Here is a 15,421-nt window from a genome sequence, read left to right on the forward strand (position 1 = left end):
CCTCAAAAGACTTTGAAGTCATGTGTGGTACATGGGTCTCAATTTTGATGGACTAAGAATGAGCATGAGACTTGGTACGACAAACTAAAATTTAAATTCTCTATAAAAGAGGTGTTTACTAATAATATTTTAAATAGATTACTTTTAACAGGAAAATATCTATGCACAGTACAAAAAAAGGAATAGGAATGAGATTGGGTGTGACAAAGGGATTTTGGAGTGGGACAGAACTTTAAAATTATATTTAGTATAGATTAATATTTGAATGGAATGATTAAATCAATTTTATTTTTAAATTAATTATAAATTGTAAAATGATTACGATAGCCTTATATTTATAAAAGTCCTTGTTATTTGGAGGGAAGGGAGGGCATTTTACATGTTTATCAATTTATAAATGATTATACTGAAATGATTCTCAAAATAACAGATCTGCATTATACATGCAACTATGCTTCGAACTTAGACGGATTGTCTTGTTGCTTAATTCTCGTTGGTTATATGATCTTCCAAAGATTTTCCTCGTATATTACTCTTAAGGGTGTAGCTGGAATTCGCTCTCCTTAGAATAACATGGTCTCAGGTCAAGAAATTTAACCAGTAACGATTTATGTTTATGTGTGGGGATTTTCAGGAAAAAAATTAACCAGTAACAATATGAGCCTTTCCGTTTAGTCCGGATGCTTCAACCTTTGTTATCTAAAACTTACTACCATTTCTTGTTTTTTACCCCCATATTGATTAATCTCCTTACATTAATTATTTCATATTCTTATATAGTCATTCTCTCTTCTCTCTCTCTCTCTCTCTCTCTCTCTCTCTCTATAAATAGGAGTGCTTTTGAAAATTAAGTTGCATTTTTGTATATTCATATCATTTACCTCATTTTAACCCGTTTACCTACATAATTTGATTATTTATATCGTACAAAAAAGTTCGGGAATTTTCTTGATTTCTACTTCCCAAATTCTTAATGTAAAATCTAATCAAAGAGTTGATATTAATCCTATATATAAAACCTATTTTACATGTTTATCAATTTTTTTTTAGGTTAACCCTATTAATATTCTCCCAATAATAATCAAGTAGGAAAGAGAGGGTTAAAAAAGATACTCGAGAAAAAACACACCATATTAACTAATGTAATTGACAATCTTAATTTACTCAAATTAGTTAATTTAGTCTTACATTAAGAAGCAAATAAGTACTTTATAAGAGGGTCATACCTAATTTACCCAAAAATCAGGGGCCTCGTAACAAATACCAAAAATGTCAAGCCAATTCCTCCTTCTAAGCAAAGCTTCTTCCAACTCAAAAGATAGGTCCTTACCATGTCCGTTAAATTTCAGGAAAAAGGATATTATTACGGTTAGCTTTTACAAAGGGACTAATATTTGAGGGAAATGAGAGTAAGAGAGATGATATATGACAGAAATAGCTCAAAACTGGCAAAATAAGGATCAATTTTTATGTCATGACATAGTACAAGAGATTAATGATAGTAATGGACACTTCATTTTCATCGAGTTTCTCAACACATAAATGGTGCAACAACTAATAACAACATTCTCTTGTTGAATTAAGGGCATTTTCAAAGATCAAGTAGAAGCATGACTAGCAGATAAAGTACATCAAACCAACGGAAAATTATTGAAAAATCCTTCTCTTTATGCACACTAAAGACAACTAATGGGCTGTTTTATTTGCATGGAGTTTTGAGTTTCAGTCAGACGCCCCATAGTTGGAGCATAAAATTCCAAGTTAAATTCAATAGTTTAAACATTATCCTTATTTGTCTAGACCTCTAAGACCATCGCAAATTAAATTATTAGAGTCGTCAGAAACTTGGACCAGCTTCAAAGCACATTTGGCCCCCTCATGCCAAGAGAGTATTCATTCCTGTAACCAGCATCAGCCCTTCAGCAATATGATCCATATTTGAAAGACAGTTATTGAAACACTAATCTGATAAGAAATGAAGGAATATATATATATATATATATATATATTCATTCTGAATCAAACAGAGCCTATTGCCTACGTGGTTGGTTAGTCATTGTCAAAGCACTTACGCCGCGTACCGACTGATCCAGCAATACAGTCCACATTAGGAAGACTCTGATTGAAACACTAATCTGATTATAATTAAACGGAACATACCAATATTCATGCTGCACCCCTCTCGCTTCTGAGTCTCTTCCAATATTTCAATAGGAAAGCTACTCCATCACGCAACGTTGCCCTCCTATCCTCTTTATAGTTCCACAATTCTCTGATTATATACCTTCCACTTGGGTTATATTCATTTATCTCAGTCAAAGCTGCTACCACAGCCTCATATGCTCCATCACCCAGATCTTTCCTCAGAGATTTGAGCTTTTCATCCTCATCATTTATAACTTCCTGAAATGAAAAGCAAGCAAAGATAACAGTTAAGATAATATTAACCTCAAAGCAAAACACGTGTAAAGAAATTATACAAGATAATTGGCTAATAAGATGAAACTGATCATATTTGCATAAGTGACTCCCACGCAACGGAGGCCCACTTGAGGCCAAGTCCCATTGGCCATCCCATTTCCAAGGAAAGCTGCTTTGACACCATTGATATGATAAAGGGTTGAAGAAAGAGAGGAAGCAAGTTAGGAAGGAAGAGAGGAGAGATGATATATATATATATATATATAGAGTGAGAGAGAGCACTGCAATGACTTTCATTAGCAATTGAGATTCAAATCTACAATAGAATGCCAATGCTTATTTTAGACAGCCATCCGATGGCCATCAATGGTACATGTCCCCTAACTACTAAACTGCTTCCCTAATCCCAACAACGCATTCACAACTTTCGTATCACATTTCTTTTCCAGAGCCCTGTAACATTTTTTAACACGGTGCAGTTTCGGGCATCTGCTCTGCCAGATTTCCCTAAACCAGTCTAAGACCCACTTGTTTCTCCAACCTTTGCTACTGTTATCATTGGTTCTCTCGGTCTCTGACAGAATTCAGCTTTGATGATCACACTACCGTGTTTTGCCTGATTTCTTTCTTTCAGTTGAACTTCATTGTTGGATGATGAATTGCCAGCTTGGCAGTTATTCATGGGTGCCTAAAATTCAATGCCGTGATGTTATTCCTTCTTCTCATTTGTTACTCGTTGACCACTATGATAACAAATGTGGTAACACAGCCTTCTTCAAGATTCTCTTCCTTGTCTTCAAACCCCTATAGCTGCAACTCTTCCTCAACTACTTCATCTGACGAGCCTTCATCGGAAATAGGTCCTCTATTTGTGTTTCAGCTTCTTCTCTTCAATTTGCTCCCGCTCTTTCTGTAACTCTTCCTTTATATCCATCAGCAATTCTTGTATATCTTTAAACACTTCTATGATCCTATCCACAGTTCATTGATATTTTTCCAGCTTCCATGTAACAATGATTCTCCAAAATTTCACACTGAACATTCTTGATTTCATTCTCTTCCTAGATAGTTACCACTCTAATACCAACCCATGACCCAAAGCTCAATTCACACAGAAAATGGAAATCTGTCAGAGTAGCAGATTCTACAAATTCAAAATATGAACCAGAAACACAGCTCTGGCGCACATGCACTAATTGCATGACCTGTCTAACCCCTCACCTCGCATATAATCCTCACTACTAACCTATGCTCTCTCTCACTTAAAAAATCATCCCCACCCCCGGCCCAAAAAAAAAAAAACCCCAGTTCGCACCCTTCATGTGACTTAACCTCGGCCCATCAGCTAGGAGCCTATCACCAACATATACGATGATGGAGCCCACCATATCATTTTTGGAGCCTACAAATAAAAATCCTGGAGAGTTCAAACTAGATGGCTTCACTTACTGGAAATGGCTGGAGCAGACATCTTTGTTTGGTGTTTATTCTTTCTCTTTGGCGGAGGGGGGTTTCAGGTTTTGAACATTGCCAAGCCCACCAAGTATGAACAAAGTGCCACATATCATGTCCTAGTGCCTTCCAATAGAATGAAGAAAACACCAACAGTTCCAACATAAAAGTGAGAAACCAGCTGGTCAATCTCATGTCCCTCTGACACTGCCACTGTCACTCATCCCTTTACCAGCATTAATAACTCCAGAGCTTTTGGTTCCACCATCTTAGCCAACTAGTCCAAATTCTGGTTATTGTTTAGTGGCAAGACAAAAGATTCATGCAGGGGAGTTACTTTCTAATAACCAAGATGTTGACCATACTATTTTAGAGAAAGAGCAGAAAGCTACTATTGTTTAGGATGTTTCAGATCTGCCTATGGTCAAAAGGGGATTTTGGGGACTGTATTAGTTGTCTTTTTAGGCCGATGCTGTTGTTGGGAGGGTGTTGGACATATTTTGTATTGTAAGAGTAGTGAGGAAAGCTTTGGCCTTTTGAATGCCAGTGTGGGGTGGAGGAAGATAGCCTTTCTTCGTCATTTTATCTGTGTTTTTTCCTTACTATTTTAACTTTTTCCTCTTATTGGAGGGATATTATAGTGATTTAATCCAGTTTCGGTGTTGTTTCTCTACTATTTCTGTTCAGGCTCTATCAGCAGCCAACCTTGCTACCGCTTGCAACAATGAGCTTAGCGAGAAAGAAACTTCCCCTTGACTTCAAGTTTATATCAATACAAATGACATAGCAATTCACTAGAGGATTTTTTTTTTTTCCTAGATGAAACAAGGGTATCCCCAAGTCACAGGATTTGAGACTAATCCCTTTCAGGCCTGGAGCAGTTAAGGAATAGCCTTCCCAGCAAGTGCGCTTTTTGAGATTCGAACTTGTGTTCTCCTCCTTACGAGAGTGAGGCTGCTACCACCTCAACCAACAGCTTGTTGGTAATTCACTAAGGATTTAATATAGAAAAACCCTTCAATTTTTGTGGAGTATCAAGAATTACAGACTCCTGGAGGTTCTTAAATGGCTAAATGCAGTAACACACAGGAGATCAAGAAGTGGAATCTCCTTTAGTCAACAAAGTTCACCAAGGTGGACTCCTTAGTTGCAAACCACCATTCTTAGAGTTCCGACACAAAGAACAAGGCATGGCATGCCAATGAAGATTTTAATGCAAAAATCCCACTTGCCACATCAGTTCTTCTGTAGATGCTGCCGTTGATAACACTGATTATCTAAACTTCTCAACAGGTGTTAGGTGTTTCTTTTAAAAAAAAAGAAAAAGAAATGAATAGAAGAATAGATGCAAAATATTATTATTTACAGTCTAATAGCCCAACTTTGTATTGGCCCAAACATACAAGAGGAAGCAATGCAAGAGTAAGCCCATGGGCGGATTAGGAGAGTTAGTGAAGAGAAAGGGACCATAGAAGGGAGACAAGCCCAGATAGGGGTCAACAAGGGTCAAAGTAGTGGCGAGACGGTTATGTAAGGGAGTGTGCCCGAAGGGAAGGCATGTAGAAACTTGGAAGGCCATGGAGGGCTCCTAAGCTCTCGAACGTTTGGAGGATTGGTTTGCTAGTTCTAACTTTGTGTTCCTTCTTTCACTATAATTCTGGATTGGTTATAGTTAGCTATATTTTTATTGTTTTTCCTCTTCCACAACCCATAGAAGAGGTTGTAGCCAGTTGATCATCATATTGCCGGGCAATAAAACTTATAGTTCCATCAATATTGGGAGCAAGCCCTTCTTGTGGATGGTGAGCACAAGGATGGAGGTCAGATTGGAAAATGTTGAGAAGGGTGTTAATGACTGGCAGGGAATGGTACATATTGTTGGGGAGTTACAGAGAAGCAACACTAAGGCTAAGGAAGAAAGAGCCATGATGTAGAGGGCTATATCATAGTTGCAAGAGCAGACCACTAACATCTTCAGACTGCTCGAACAAAGGCTACCTAGGGGTGACCACACGGAAACCAAGAACCTTTAAACTTCGAGACATAAAGAATGACCTCGCAATACCGAAGGAGGAAGGAATAGAGGGACTGAAGGGGTGGGACAAAAAGATACCCAAAAATAGAGGCTATTAGAGATGCCCATATTTGATGGTAAGGATCCAATTAGGTGGACCTTTCGAATGGAGAGGCACTTTGCCGATATTTGGTGGTAAGGATCCAATTAGGTGGACCTTTCGAATGGAGAGGCACTTTGCCATTAACAGAGTATCGAAGATGGAGAAACTAGACGTTGTCGTGGTGGGCTTGGAAGGAAAAGCCCTGAATTAGTTCCAATGGACTGAGATAAGGTCGCTAATTGCAAGTTGGAAGGAGTTCAAGCAGAGTGTGGTTAAGTGGTTCCATGCGGTTCAAACAGGAAATAATCATGAAAGGCTTGCCAGACTGAAGCAAAGTAAGATGGTGGTAGAGTTCCAGGAAACTTTTGAGATGATTTAAGCTAGATGATGTGCCAAAGGCGTCCTTAATGGGTATGTTTATGAATAGGCTCAAGGAGGAAGTTAAGGCTGACGTTAGGGTTTTGAAGCCCAATAATTTAGAGGACCTCATGGATAAGGCTACCAAAATAGAGGGAAGAAACCAAACCTTAGAGGAGGCCAATCAGAAACGCAAATCCAAATTAAGGCACAAGGAAAACCTAGCTAAATGGATGAGCCCAATCTCACTACAGCCTAGATTTCCATCCTTCACCAAAGTATCTAAGAGCCCTAGCACGACATCTGGGAGTCGCGAAAACAACAAGAGCATCAAAACTTCTAAGGCGGCATGCAACCCAATGGCTTCTTCGACTTTTGATGATGAGCAATGGCAACAATAGTAATTGAGGTACCAAACGAGAAGTGGAACCCAAATCACAAGTGCAAGTCGAAACAGTTACAACTAATGGTGATTGACGAAGATAACAAAGGTAAGATTGGAGAGCATGATTTTGAGGAGTTGGAGCGAGATGAGGCTAAGAAAGAATATGCTACAATGGAGCTCTCCCATAACATGATACTGGGTATCTCGAGCTACAAAACCATGAAGATGAAGGGAACCACAATGACAAGTCGATAGTAGTCTTGATTGACAGTGGAGCTATCCGTAATTTATTTCACATCAGTTAAAGAGTTGGGGGTGAAGGTGTTACCCACCAAAACTTGAAGTTGAAGTTGCAGAGACTAAATGTGACTCAAACATTCTACCCTTTCCCGTTAGCTAATATTGATCTAGTCCTTGGAGTCGCTTGGTTAGAGTCCTTGGTATAAGTTAGAGTGAACTGGGGGCAACTCTACATGAAGGTGAGAGTTAGTGAATAGCGGGTCTGTTTGGAGGGGACCCAACATTAACGCATATGCAAGCATCTTATAAGGCTTGCCAAAAAATTCTCCAAGGAAATTTCAAAGGGTATCCGCTAGAAATCAATATTGTGAGCTTGCAGGCTGAGGAGGCTATTAATGATGCCCACATTCCTCTCAAAATATAGGGATTACTACAAAAGTATAGCAAGGTGTGCGAACCTATCGCTACTCTACCCCTTACCGACCTAAAGATCAAGCTATCGTGCTGCAAGAAGGTGCTCTAATACCTAATGTGAGGCCCAGGTACCCCTGCCTGCATAAAACTGAAATTGAGAGGATGGTGAAAGAGATGATTGAAGCAGGAATCATAAGGCCTAGTAGTAGCCCATTTTCAAGCCCGGTACTTGTTAAAAAGAAAGACAAAAGCTGGAGGTTTTACATCAATTACTGAGCTCTTAACAGGGTCACAGTGCCTGATAAATATTCAATACCGACAGTGGATGAGTTGCTGGATGAATTGGGAGGTGCTACAATTTTTCAAAGTTGGACCCGAAGTGAGAATATTATCATATCAGAATTAAAGCTGGAGATGAGCACAAAACCACCTTGAGGACTCATCATGGGCACTACAAATTCTTAGTTATGCCTTTTGGCCTAATTAATGCTCCATCTACTTTTTCAATCATTGATGAATGATATTTAGTGATTATTTGAGAAAATTCATATTACTGTTCTTTGATGGCATACCTGTGTATAGCAGGGACAAGGATTCTCATACGGAGTGCTTAGACATTGCCATAAAAATTCTCCAGCAAAATCAGCTTGTCATTGACCCCAAAAAGTATATCCTTGGGCAGCAAAACTAGAGTATTTGGGACACCTAATTTCTGCCGGATGTGTGAAGGCTGATCCTACTGAAATCGAAGCCATGATTTCCTAGCCGATGCCTAGAGATATTAAAAGGCTGAGAGGCTTCCTTGGGCTCATTGGATATGACCAAAGATTGATAAAGGATTATGGGAAGATTGTAGCCCGCCTGACAGGTTTACTAAAGAAAAATACTTTCCAATGGGGAAGTGTAGCACATGCAGCAAAACTCAAATCAGCTATGGTGAATGCTTCGGTTCTAGTGATACCTAATTTTTAGCTGCCCTTTGAGGTAGAGGCTGACACTTGTGTTGTGGGAATAAAGGCAGTGCTGATGCAATAGGCATGTCACATTGCTTATTTCAACTGGTAGTTATTTGAGAGCTCAGCATGGGTCTATGTCAGAGAAGGAGTTAATGGCAATGGTATTTGCCATTAAGAAGTGGCAACATTATTTGACAGCCAAGCTATTCATCATAAAAACATGTCAGAAAGCCTTGAAGTACCTGTTAGAACAGAGGGTAACGGATCTAGATCAAAAGAAATGGATTTCCAAATTAATAAGCTACAAGTTTGAAATCCAATACAAGCCTGGGAAGGAAAACAGGCGTGCTATCCTGAAAGGAAATACAGAATTTATCCCTTAATGCCTTCTCCTTATGGCAGTATGCTCGGATCGAAGACTTTGAATCTGAAGTGGCCAGAGATAAAAGGCTTAACGACATTTGGCAGCAAGTACTATTAGGGAGAGATACTCCAGCTGGATGCTCTTTGAAAAAACGGGTGTTTGATGTATAATGATAGGCTGGTATTGCCTCGGCATTCACCCAAGACTGCAGAACTGATTAGGGAGTCCCATAATTCTGCTCTTGGAGGACATTCTGGGTACCTAAATACTTATATGAGGCTCGCTGAAGTAGTTTATTGGGAAGGCATGAAAAGAGATATTCAGGATCAGATTGCAAGATGTGAGGCGTGTCAACGCAATAAATACGAAGCTGCTAGTCCTTCTGGTATGTTACAACCACTGCCCATTCCCCAACAAGTTTGGGAAGATATTAGCACGGACTTCATTGTGGGATTACCTAAAGCCCATCGGCAGGACATCATCATGGTTGTAGTGGACAGGTTCAATAAATATGCCCATTTCATTCCTTTATCACATCTTTTTTTCTGCAAAAGATGTAGCTGAAAGTTTTATAAAGGAGGTGGTTAAGCTGCATGGTTTTTTGAAATCCATAGTCTCAGACCGTGTGTTCATTAGTCTATCTTGGAAAGAATTATTTGCCCAACTGGGACAACACTCAAATACAGTTCTGGATACCATCCACAGAATAGAAACCCAGAGACCTATCTGCAGTGCTTTGCTGGTGAATTCCCAAAGAAATGGGTCAAGATGCTGCCATGGGCTGAGTTTTGGTTTACCAACACCTACAATCGTTTGTTGGGCTTGGCCACTACACCCTTCAGGGCCTTATATGGAAGGCATCCCCCAACCATTCTAAAGTAGAAGGATGACAATTCGATGGTAGAAGAAGTCAATAGCTAGATGAATGAGCAAAATGAGGTTCTGCAGAAGCTCAAGCGAAAATGATGGAGCAAGCAGATAAGAAAAGAAGAAATGTTGAATTTCAGGTTGGAGACAAGGTCTACCAGAGGACACAGTCTTACAAACACAAGAACCTAGCCGAGAAGCAACATGAAAAATTGGCACCCAGATTCTATGGGGCTTATGAAATTTTACAGCGAGTAGCAAAGGTTGCTTACAAACTCAAACTACCTGAAACAGCAAGGGTTCACCCAACCTTCCGTGCATCCCTTTCCTCTTCAGCAACGGCCCACCCATTACCTAGCCTTCCATCCGAAGATTATGAACTCCAAGTGCAACCCGAGAAGGTTCTCAAAATCCGAGATATGACAGATGGCAACAAACAAGTCCTAATTAAGTGGCAGCAACTACCTGATTGTGATAACACTTGGGAGGATATGGCCACTATTGCCACTCAGTTTCCAGCTTTCCACCTTGAGGACAAGGTAACACTTTTAGGATGAAGAAATGATAGACCCAACTCTGTATTGGCCCAAACATACAAGAGGAAGCAACGCAAGAGTAAGCCCAATGGCAAATCAGGAGAGGCAGTTAAGAGAGGGGGACCACAGAAGGGAGACAAGCCTGGACTAGGGCCCACAAGAGTCAGAGTAGTGGCGAGACAGTTATCTAGGGGAGTATGCCCAAAGGGGAGGCAGACAGAAACTTGGAAGGCCATGGAGAGCTCCTAACCTCTCAAACATTTGGAGGACTGGTTTGCTAGTTCTAATTCTGTGTTCTTTCTTTCATTGTAATGCTGGACTGGATATAGTTAGCTATATTTTGACTGCTTTTCCTCTTCCACTACCCATAGAAGAGGTTGTAGCTAGCTGATTATCATATTATTGGGCAATAAAACTTCCAGTTCCATCAGAGTCATGTAGCATCATCAGGTCATGATGAAGAAACTTTATCAGATGATATCCGATATTCTAATACTTTATTGAATTTAAGTATCATGATTTTGCCACATTAGCTCAAATGACACCAGATTCTACAATTCATGGTTGATTTGTAACTGCTTCCAGATGAGTCAATATTTATATAATGGGTTTAGTGGCGCGTGCCAATTGTGAGATTCAAATTACAGATAATACAATTCAGTTAACTAAGAGCTGCCAAGCGCATGAAACATGGCATAGCATGGCCATGAAAAGTTTAAAGTGGAATGCCTTGGATATCAAACCATTCTGTCAAGAACCCTACCATTGACAACACTAATATCAAGCAGGAAATATTATATCTATGGATCTCAGAAGTGGATACCTGAGTCTTCCCGTCAACATCAACAAATTTGAATGGATGCCATTCTGGGTCCCTCAGATACTCTTCCCATAATGAACAAAGTTCTGAAGCTCTTTCTTCAGCCATCTCCTCATTATATTTTTGTTTCATAGCTTCAAGAAAAGGTCTATTATCAAGTTCCCCCATTCTCTTAACACCAATGTGGGCACGAGTTATGTCTTTAAGGCCCTGTCAAGACGATGACCATTAATTACTAAATTCTGCCAACAGATAGTGCACTGTAGAATATCTTAGTAAGCTTCAAAATTAAAGTAATAATTTATCAGAAATCAAGGTAAAGATAAGTCACATAATAATAAGATAAGCACTGGATATGCCCTTATTCACAGTTAAAAAAACTCCATGGATATCATAACGCATCAACCTGTTATGTATAACCAGATAGATGCACACTGAAAAAGGAGAAGAGAAGAAGGTAACATATGCCACCTAGATGTTAAAGAAAGGAAAGGATGCTACCTGAGCTACTTTCCAAAACAGTTTCATCAGTAAGCTACTGTCTTAAACAATCAATCAATTCGTATAAACAATTTATATAACAAATGAAATCACATCTCTTACAAGGGGAGGCAAAAACTTAATTTCAGATAAGAAGGAAATATTTAAATGGATCTGATTAAACAAATGCTCTCAAACATAAACTAAATGAATCACAAAGTTGGAGACAAAAGATAAACCCAAAACTTACTTCAATCAATTCTTTGCGAGCTTCCTGCAGCTCATCATTGCTTTTACGCTCTCTGATAATGAGCATTTGGTTCAAAGTATCAAACTCTTCAAGTGACTGCTCCTTCTCTCTTAAATCCTTAAGTATTCCATCGACTTTGTCCAGAACTTCTGCATCTCCATCATCTTTCATGTGCTCCATTACACTTAATGATCCTTTTAGTTGTTCAATCTCTAGCTCTAACTTCTGCTTCTTATCCAATTGATTTTCAAGTTGAATGATTTTAGCATGCAGTTGTTCTTTTTGCCTCTGGATAAAATATATAGTCAAATGGCATCAATAACCCTTTATTCCAATGCTGACAGGGAAAGTTTCGGTTATAAACAATACTTAAGGACAGGTAAATCACCTTTTGATCTTCAGCCAATTTCAAAACATTTTCATCAGCTTTCTGTTGCTCCATAACAGCCAGCTGAAGGGAGCTGTTTTTTATTGCATTCTGAAAAGACAATAAGGACCAGAATAGTCAAATAGAGGCTCTACAAGCTTCATAAACAGATTTATTATTAAAGGATTTGAAAGAGACAATAAAAATATAAAATGCCAAACTTCATTGTTGATAGCTCCCCTAGACAACATGTTAAGGAAGTGCTGCACCAATAAAAATGGCATACCTTCTCAAGCTCTTCAGCCAACTTTTTTCGTTCACTTTCATTGTGGGCCTCACGCTTTTCCAATTCTTGACTCCGCAAGTCAAGCTCATGTTGCTGAGATTCTACAAGTAACTTCATCCTTTGATGATCATTAAAGATCTTTTGAAAATGATCCTTTCCACTTGCTTGAATTTTCTTTATCTCTGAACAATAGTAGTCATTGGATCAAACAGTGTCACTAGAAGAGCTCAACATCATAGATAAATAATGAATGATGAGAAACGTTTTATGGCTATTCAAGCAGAATTCACGTATTCTATGAGTGAACAAATAATCAAGAAACATGAACTCATGAGTCATGATAATCCAGAGACCACAGCCACCAGAAAACCTCCCATCTAACCCAAGTATACAAGTATTATTTCAGGTTCATTTTTGAAGACTACCTTCATTATAGGATTGAATGAGCTTATCTGTTTCTCCCATGGCAATGTCCATACGGAGTGCCGTCTCACTACATCTAACTTCCATCTCCTTTAAATGCTTGTTCTTCGTCTCAATAATGTTAGTTAAATTTGACACGAGTTTGTCCTGTTTTCGTGCTTCTTCTTCCATAAGTTCAGGTATGGTTTTGACATCCCCCATTTTTCGCAAATTTTCCCCGATAATGTTGTTCAAATTGTAGTCATCTACACGAGCAACCCATCCATAAAGACCAGACTTCTGCTCAGTTTCAGCATACCAATCCTTTTTGCCATGATGATCTGATTCATAATATCTCTCAAATGCCAATGCATTATCTAAGCCAGGCCAGCTTTTATTGAATTCCACAAGGGCAGCTCCAGAGTGACCCCGAAAATTCCAAAGGGGGCTAACTCTTACAGGGTTAAAACCCTTGGCTCTGTACTCATCCCGTAGCTTGGACCCACTTGCCCCAACACAACGTCCATCTTCGGTTCGTCGAGTGGGAATATTAACTACAATTCCAATCCAAGGCCAAACAAATTGCTCATCTTGATTGACATGAGGATTGCCTTCATCTCTTGATTCAACATCTACAGGTTTCGATGGACCATCCACAGTCATAAGATCATTTTCCAAATATTTTGCTAACGCCAAATGATTAGCCTTTTCCCTAGCAGTTCTCTTTTGTGAACTGCTCTGACCCACCCCAGAAGCATGTTGGAGAAGATCCTTGAACAAGTAGCTTCGTTTTCTCTTCTTACAGAAGGGACAATTGAAAGTCTCATCTGAGTTTTTCACAAGGAATCTTCCATTTTTAAGGCTTTCATAAGATTTTTCTTCATACTCGTTCATTTCAGATTCACTAATATCAGTATCTTCATCTGAACTGTGATCCATTCCAATTCCTCTTAAGGCTTTGAGGTTACGGCACCTGAAGACAAACATTAATGTCACACGGATTATTACTTCATATATAACTTCCATCAAGTATAACATGAACAAGAAAATTCCTCCACATTGAGCCCAAGAAAAGCAATCAATGCGCTAAGATACTTCATCATGAATTGTAATTGCTCCAGTATAATGATATCAGAGGTCATCCAATACTTTTGGTCCATTAGGAATTAGAAAACGCCTTCACATATGAAGCCCCATATGTCTGGCCAAGACAGTAAAAGTTCAATAAATCATAAACTAGCTAAAAGGAACACGTAAGCTCCCTATAATTTGCAAGGGGAGTTTTCACCAGAATGTAAACTAGGAACAGACAGCTTACTTCTTTTAACAAGTTGTTTTATTTGAACAATTTCTTTTACAATAATAAATAAACTACTGAATCATCAACCAACGTTGACTCTTTGAATTATTAAAGCCCATCCATGATAATCTATAAATCAATATCAGATGTACTTTCCATTAGCATCAATAACCTCTGGCTTCGCTTCTGGTTAGCCGCGAGCAAAGCATGATAACCTAAACCGACACAATTATACAAGGGCAGAAAACCCGGAGTCAAGCATATGCTTAAGAAGGAAAAGCGCATTACAGAGTTAGAGGCAAAAGAGTAACAAATAACCAAAAGAAAGCAGAAAAATGGACATGCATTAAAATATAAGCATAAAAGGGGAGGCGATCAAGAGAATCAGAGAACTCCAAATGAAAAGGAGACATTTCCATTGCAATTTGGGTAAAATGTGAATAAAATAGAGAGCTTCACCTTCAACAAATTGAAAACATGCAGAGTCTAGCGGGTTTGGGCGAGTATGAGACGCAAATTACATGAGAATCCTGCGCAGAGATCGGCAATGATGAAGATTCTTATCTGGGTCAGTTGGACCCACAAAAGTTCAAAAATTTGCCAGTCATAGGGTTTCCTGCTCTCCACAGTGGCGACTGGCGAGCCCGACTGTGAAATTGAAGGCAGACAAAAAATGGTGCTCAGGACAAAGAGACCACCATGGGAAATTTTAATTAATGTCATCGCAAGTGCGCTTCGTCAACAAGACTGGAATAAAATTGTTGGGGGGAAAAAAACAAGAAGAGGAAGAATGGAGTAAATTTAGAATTTAAAACAATCATAAATATAACAATTTATATTAACAAAGTTCTAAAAAAAATAAATAATACTCCTTTGTTCTTTAATCTAGGACCCAATTATGAAGTTGATTTTGGTCCTAAATATAAGACCTATTTCTCATATTTATCAATTTTTTCTAAATTATCCCTATGGATACTCCCTCAACTATAATCAAGTAGAAGAGGGTGGGAGGATATTAAGGAAGATGATTATGATGGTTTGGAAAAAACATGTCATATTTTTTATAATTAATTAATTTATCTAACTTTCTTAATCTAATTAAATTAGTTAAATAGGTCTTATATGTCAGAGGAGTATTATGAAATATAATATAGAAAAAATTTCAATCTAGGACTGTTGTAGCAAATTTATTTTAGTCAACCCCCAAAACAATTTGAAACTTCACTGCAGGACCCGGGGGAAAGTGAAATTAATTGGACAAAAAAAAGACGCAAATATCCCTGTTAACTTTGCTGCTGAAACTGAACAGAAAGTGACCGAAAATCAGAATAAATTTTTATCCTACTCTTCCCTTTCTCACATTGAAATATCTCTCGCATGCTCTTTCCTTTCGCATCTCAAAACTCA

General features: G+C 38.6%; 1 protein-coding gene across 1 annotated transcript; it reads right to left on the reverse strand.

Moving 5' to 3' along the window:
* Positions 1-1,446: 1,446 nt before the first annotated feature.
* Positions 1,447-14,681, reverse strand: LOC114754135 (protein INVOLVED IN DE NOVO 2). The gene is made up of 8 exons (XM_028942894.1): positions 14,474-14,681; positions 12,738-13,687; positions 12,313-12,494; positions 12,048-12,137; positions 11,660-11,947; positions 10,933-11,139; positions 2,161-2,403; positions 1,447-1,899 (listed from the first exon to the last, which is right to left on the reverse strand). Exons 2-7 carry the CDS (start codon positions 13,651-13,653, stop codon positions 2,167-2,169), a joined length of 1,920 nt encoding a protein of 639 aa, XP_028798727.1. The 5' UTR covers positions 13,654-13,687; positions 14,474-14,681; the 3' UTR covers positions 1,447-1,899; positions 2,161-2,166.
* Positions 14,682-15,421: the final 740 nt, after the last annotated feature.

The sequence above is a fragment of the Neltuma alba genome, unplaced genomic scaffold (assembly GCF_004799145.2).
Source record: "Neltuma alba isolate B1F8T4 unplaced genomic scaffold, ASM479914v2 tig00010087_pilon, whole genome shotgun sequence".
NCBI lineage: Eukaryota > Viridiplantae > Streptophyta > Magnoliopsida > Fabales > Fabaceae > Neltuma > Neltuma alba.

Excerpts from the sequence above, each read along its gene's own strand:
- LOC114754135 (XM_028942894.1), bottom strand. The coding sequence starts at position 13,653 with ATGGATCACAGTTCAGATGAAGATACTGATATTAGTGAATCTGAAATG. Across the intron at positions 12,138-12,312 it reads TGGCTGAAGAGCTTGAGAAG|AATGCAATAAAAAACAGCTC; the intron begins GTATGCCATTTT and ends TTGTCTTTTCAG. Across the intron at positions 11,140-11,659 it reads CTCGCAAAGAATTGATTGAA|GGCCTTAAAGACATAACTCG; the intron begins GTAAGTTTTGGG and ends TCGTCTTGACAG.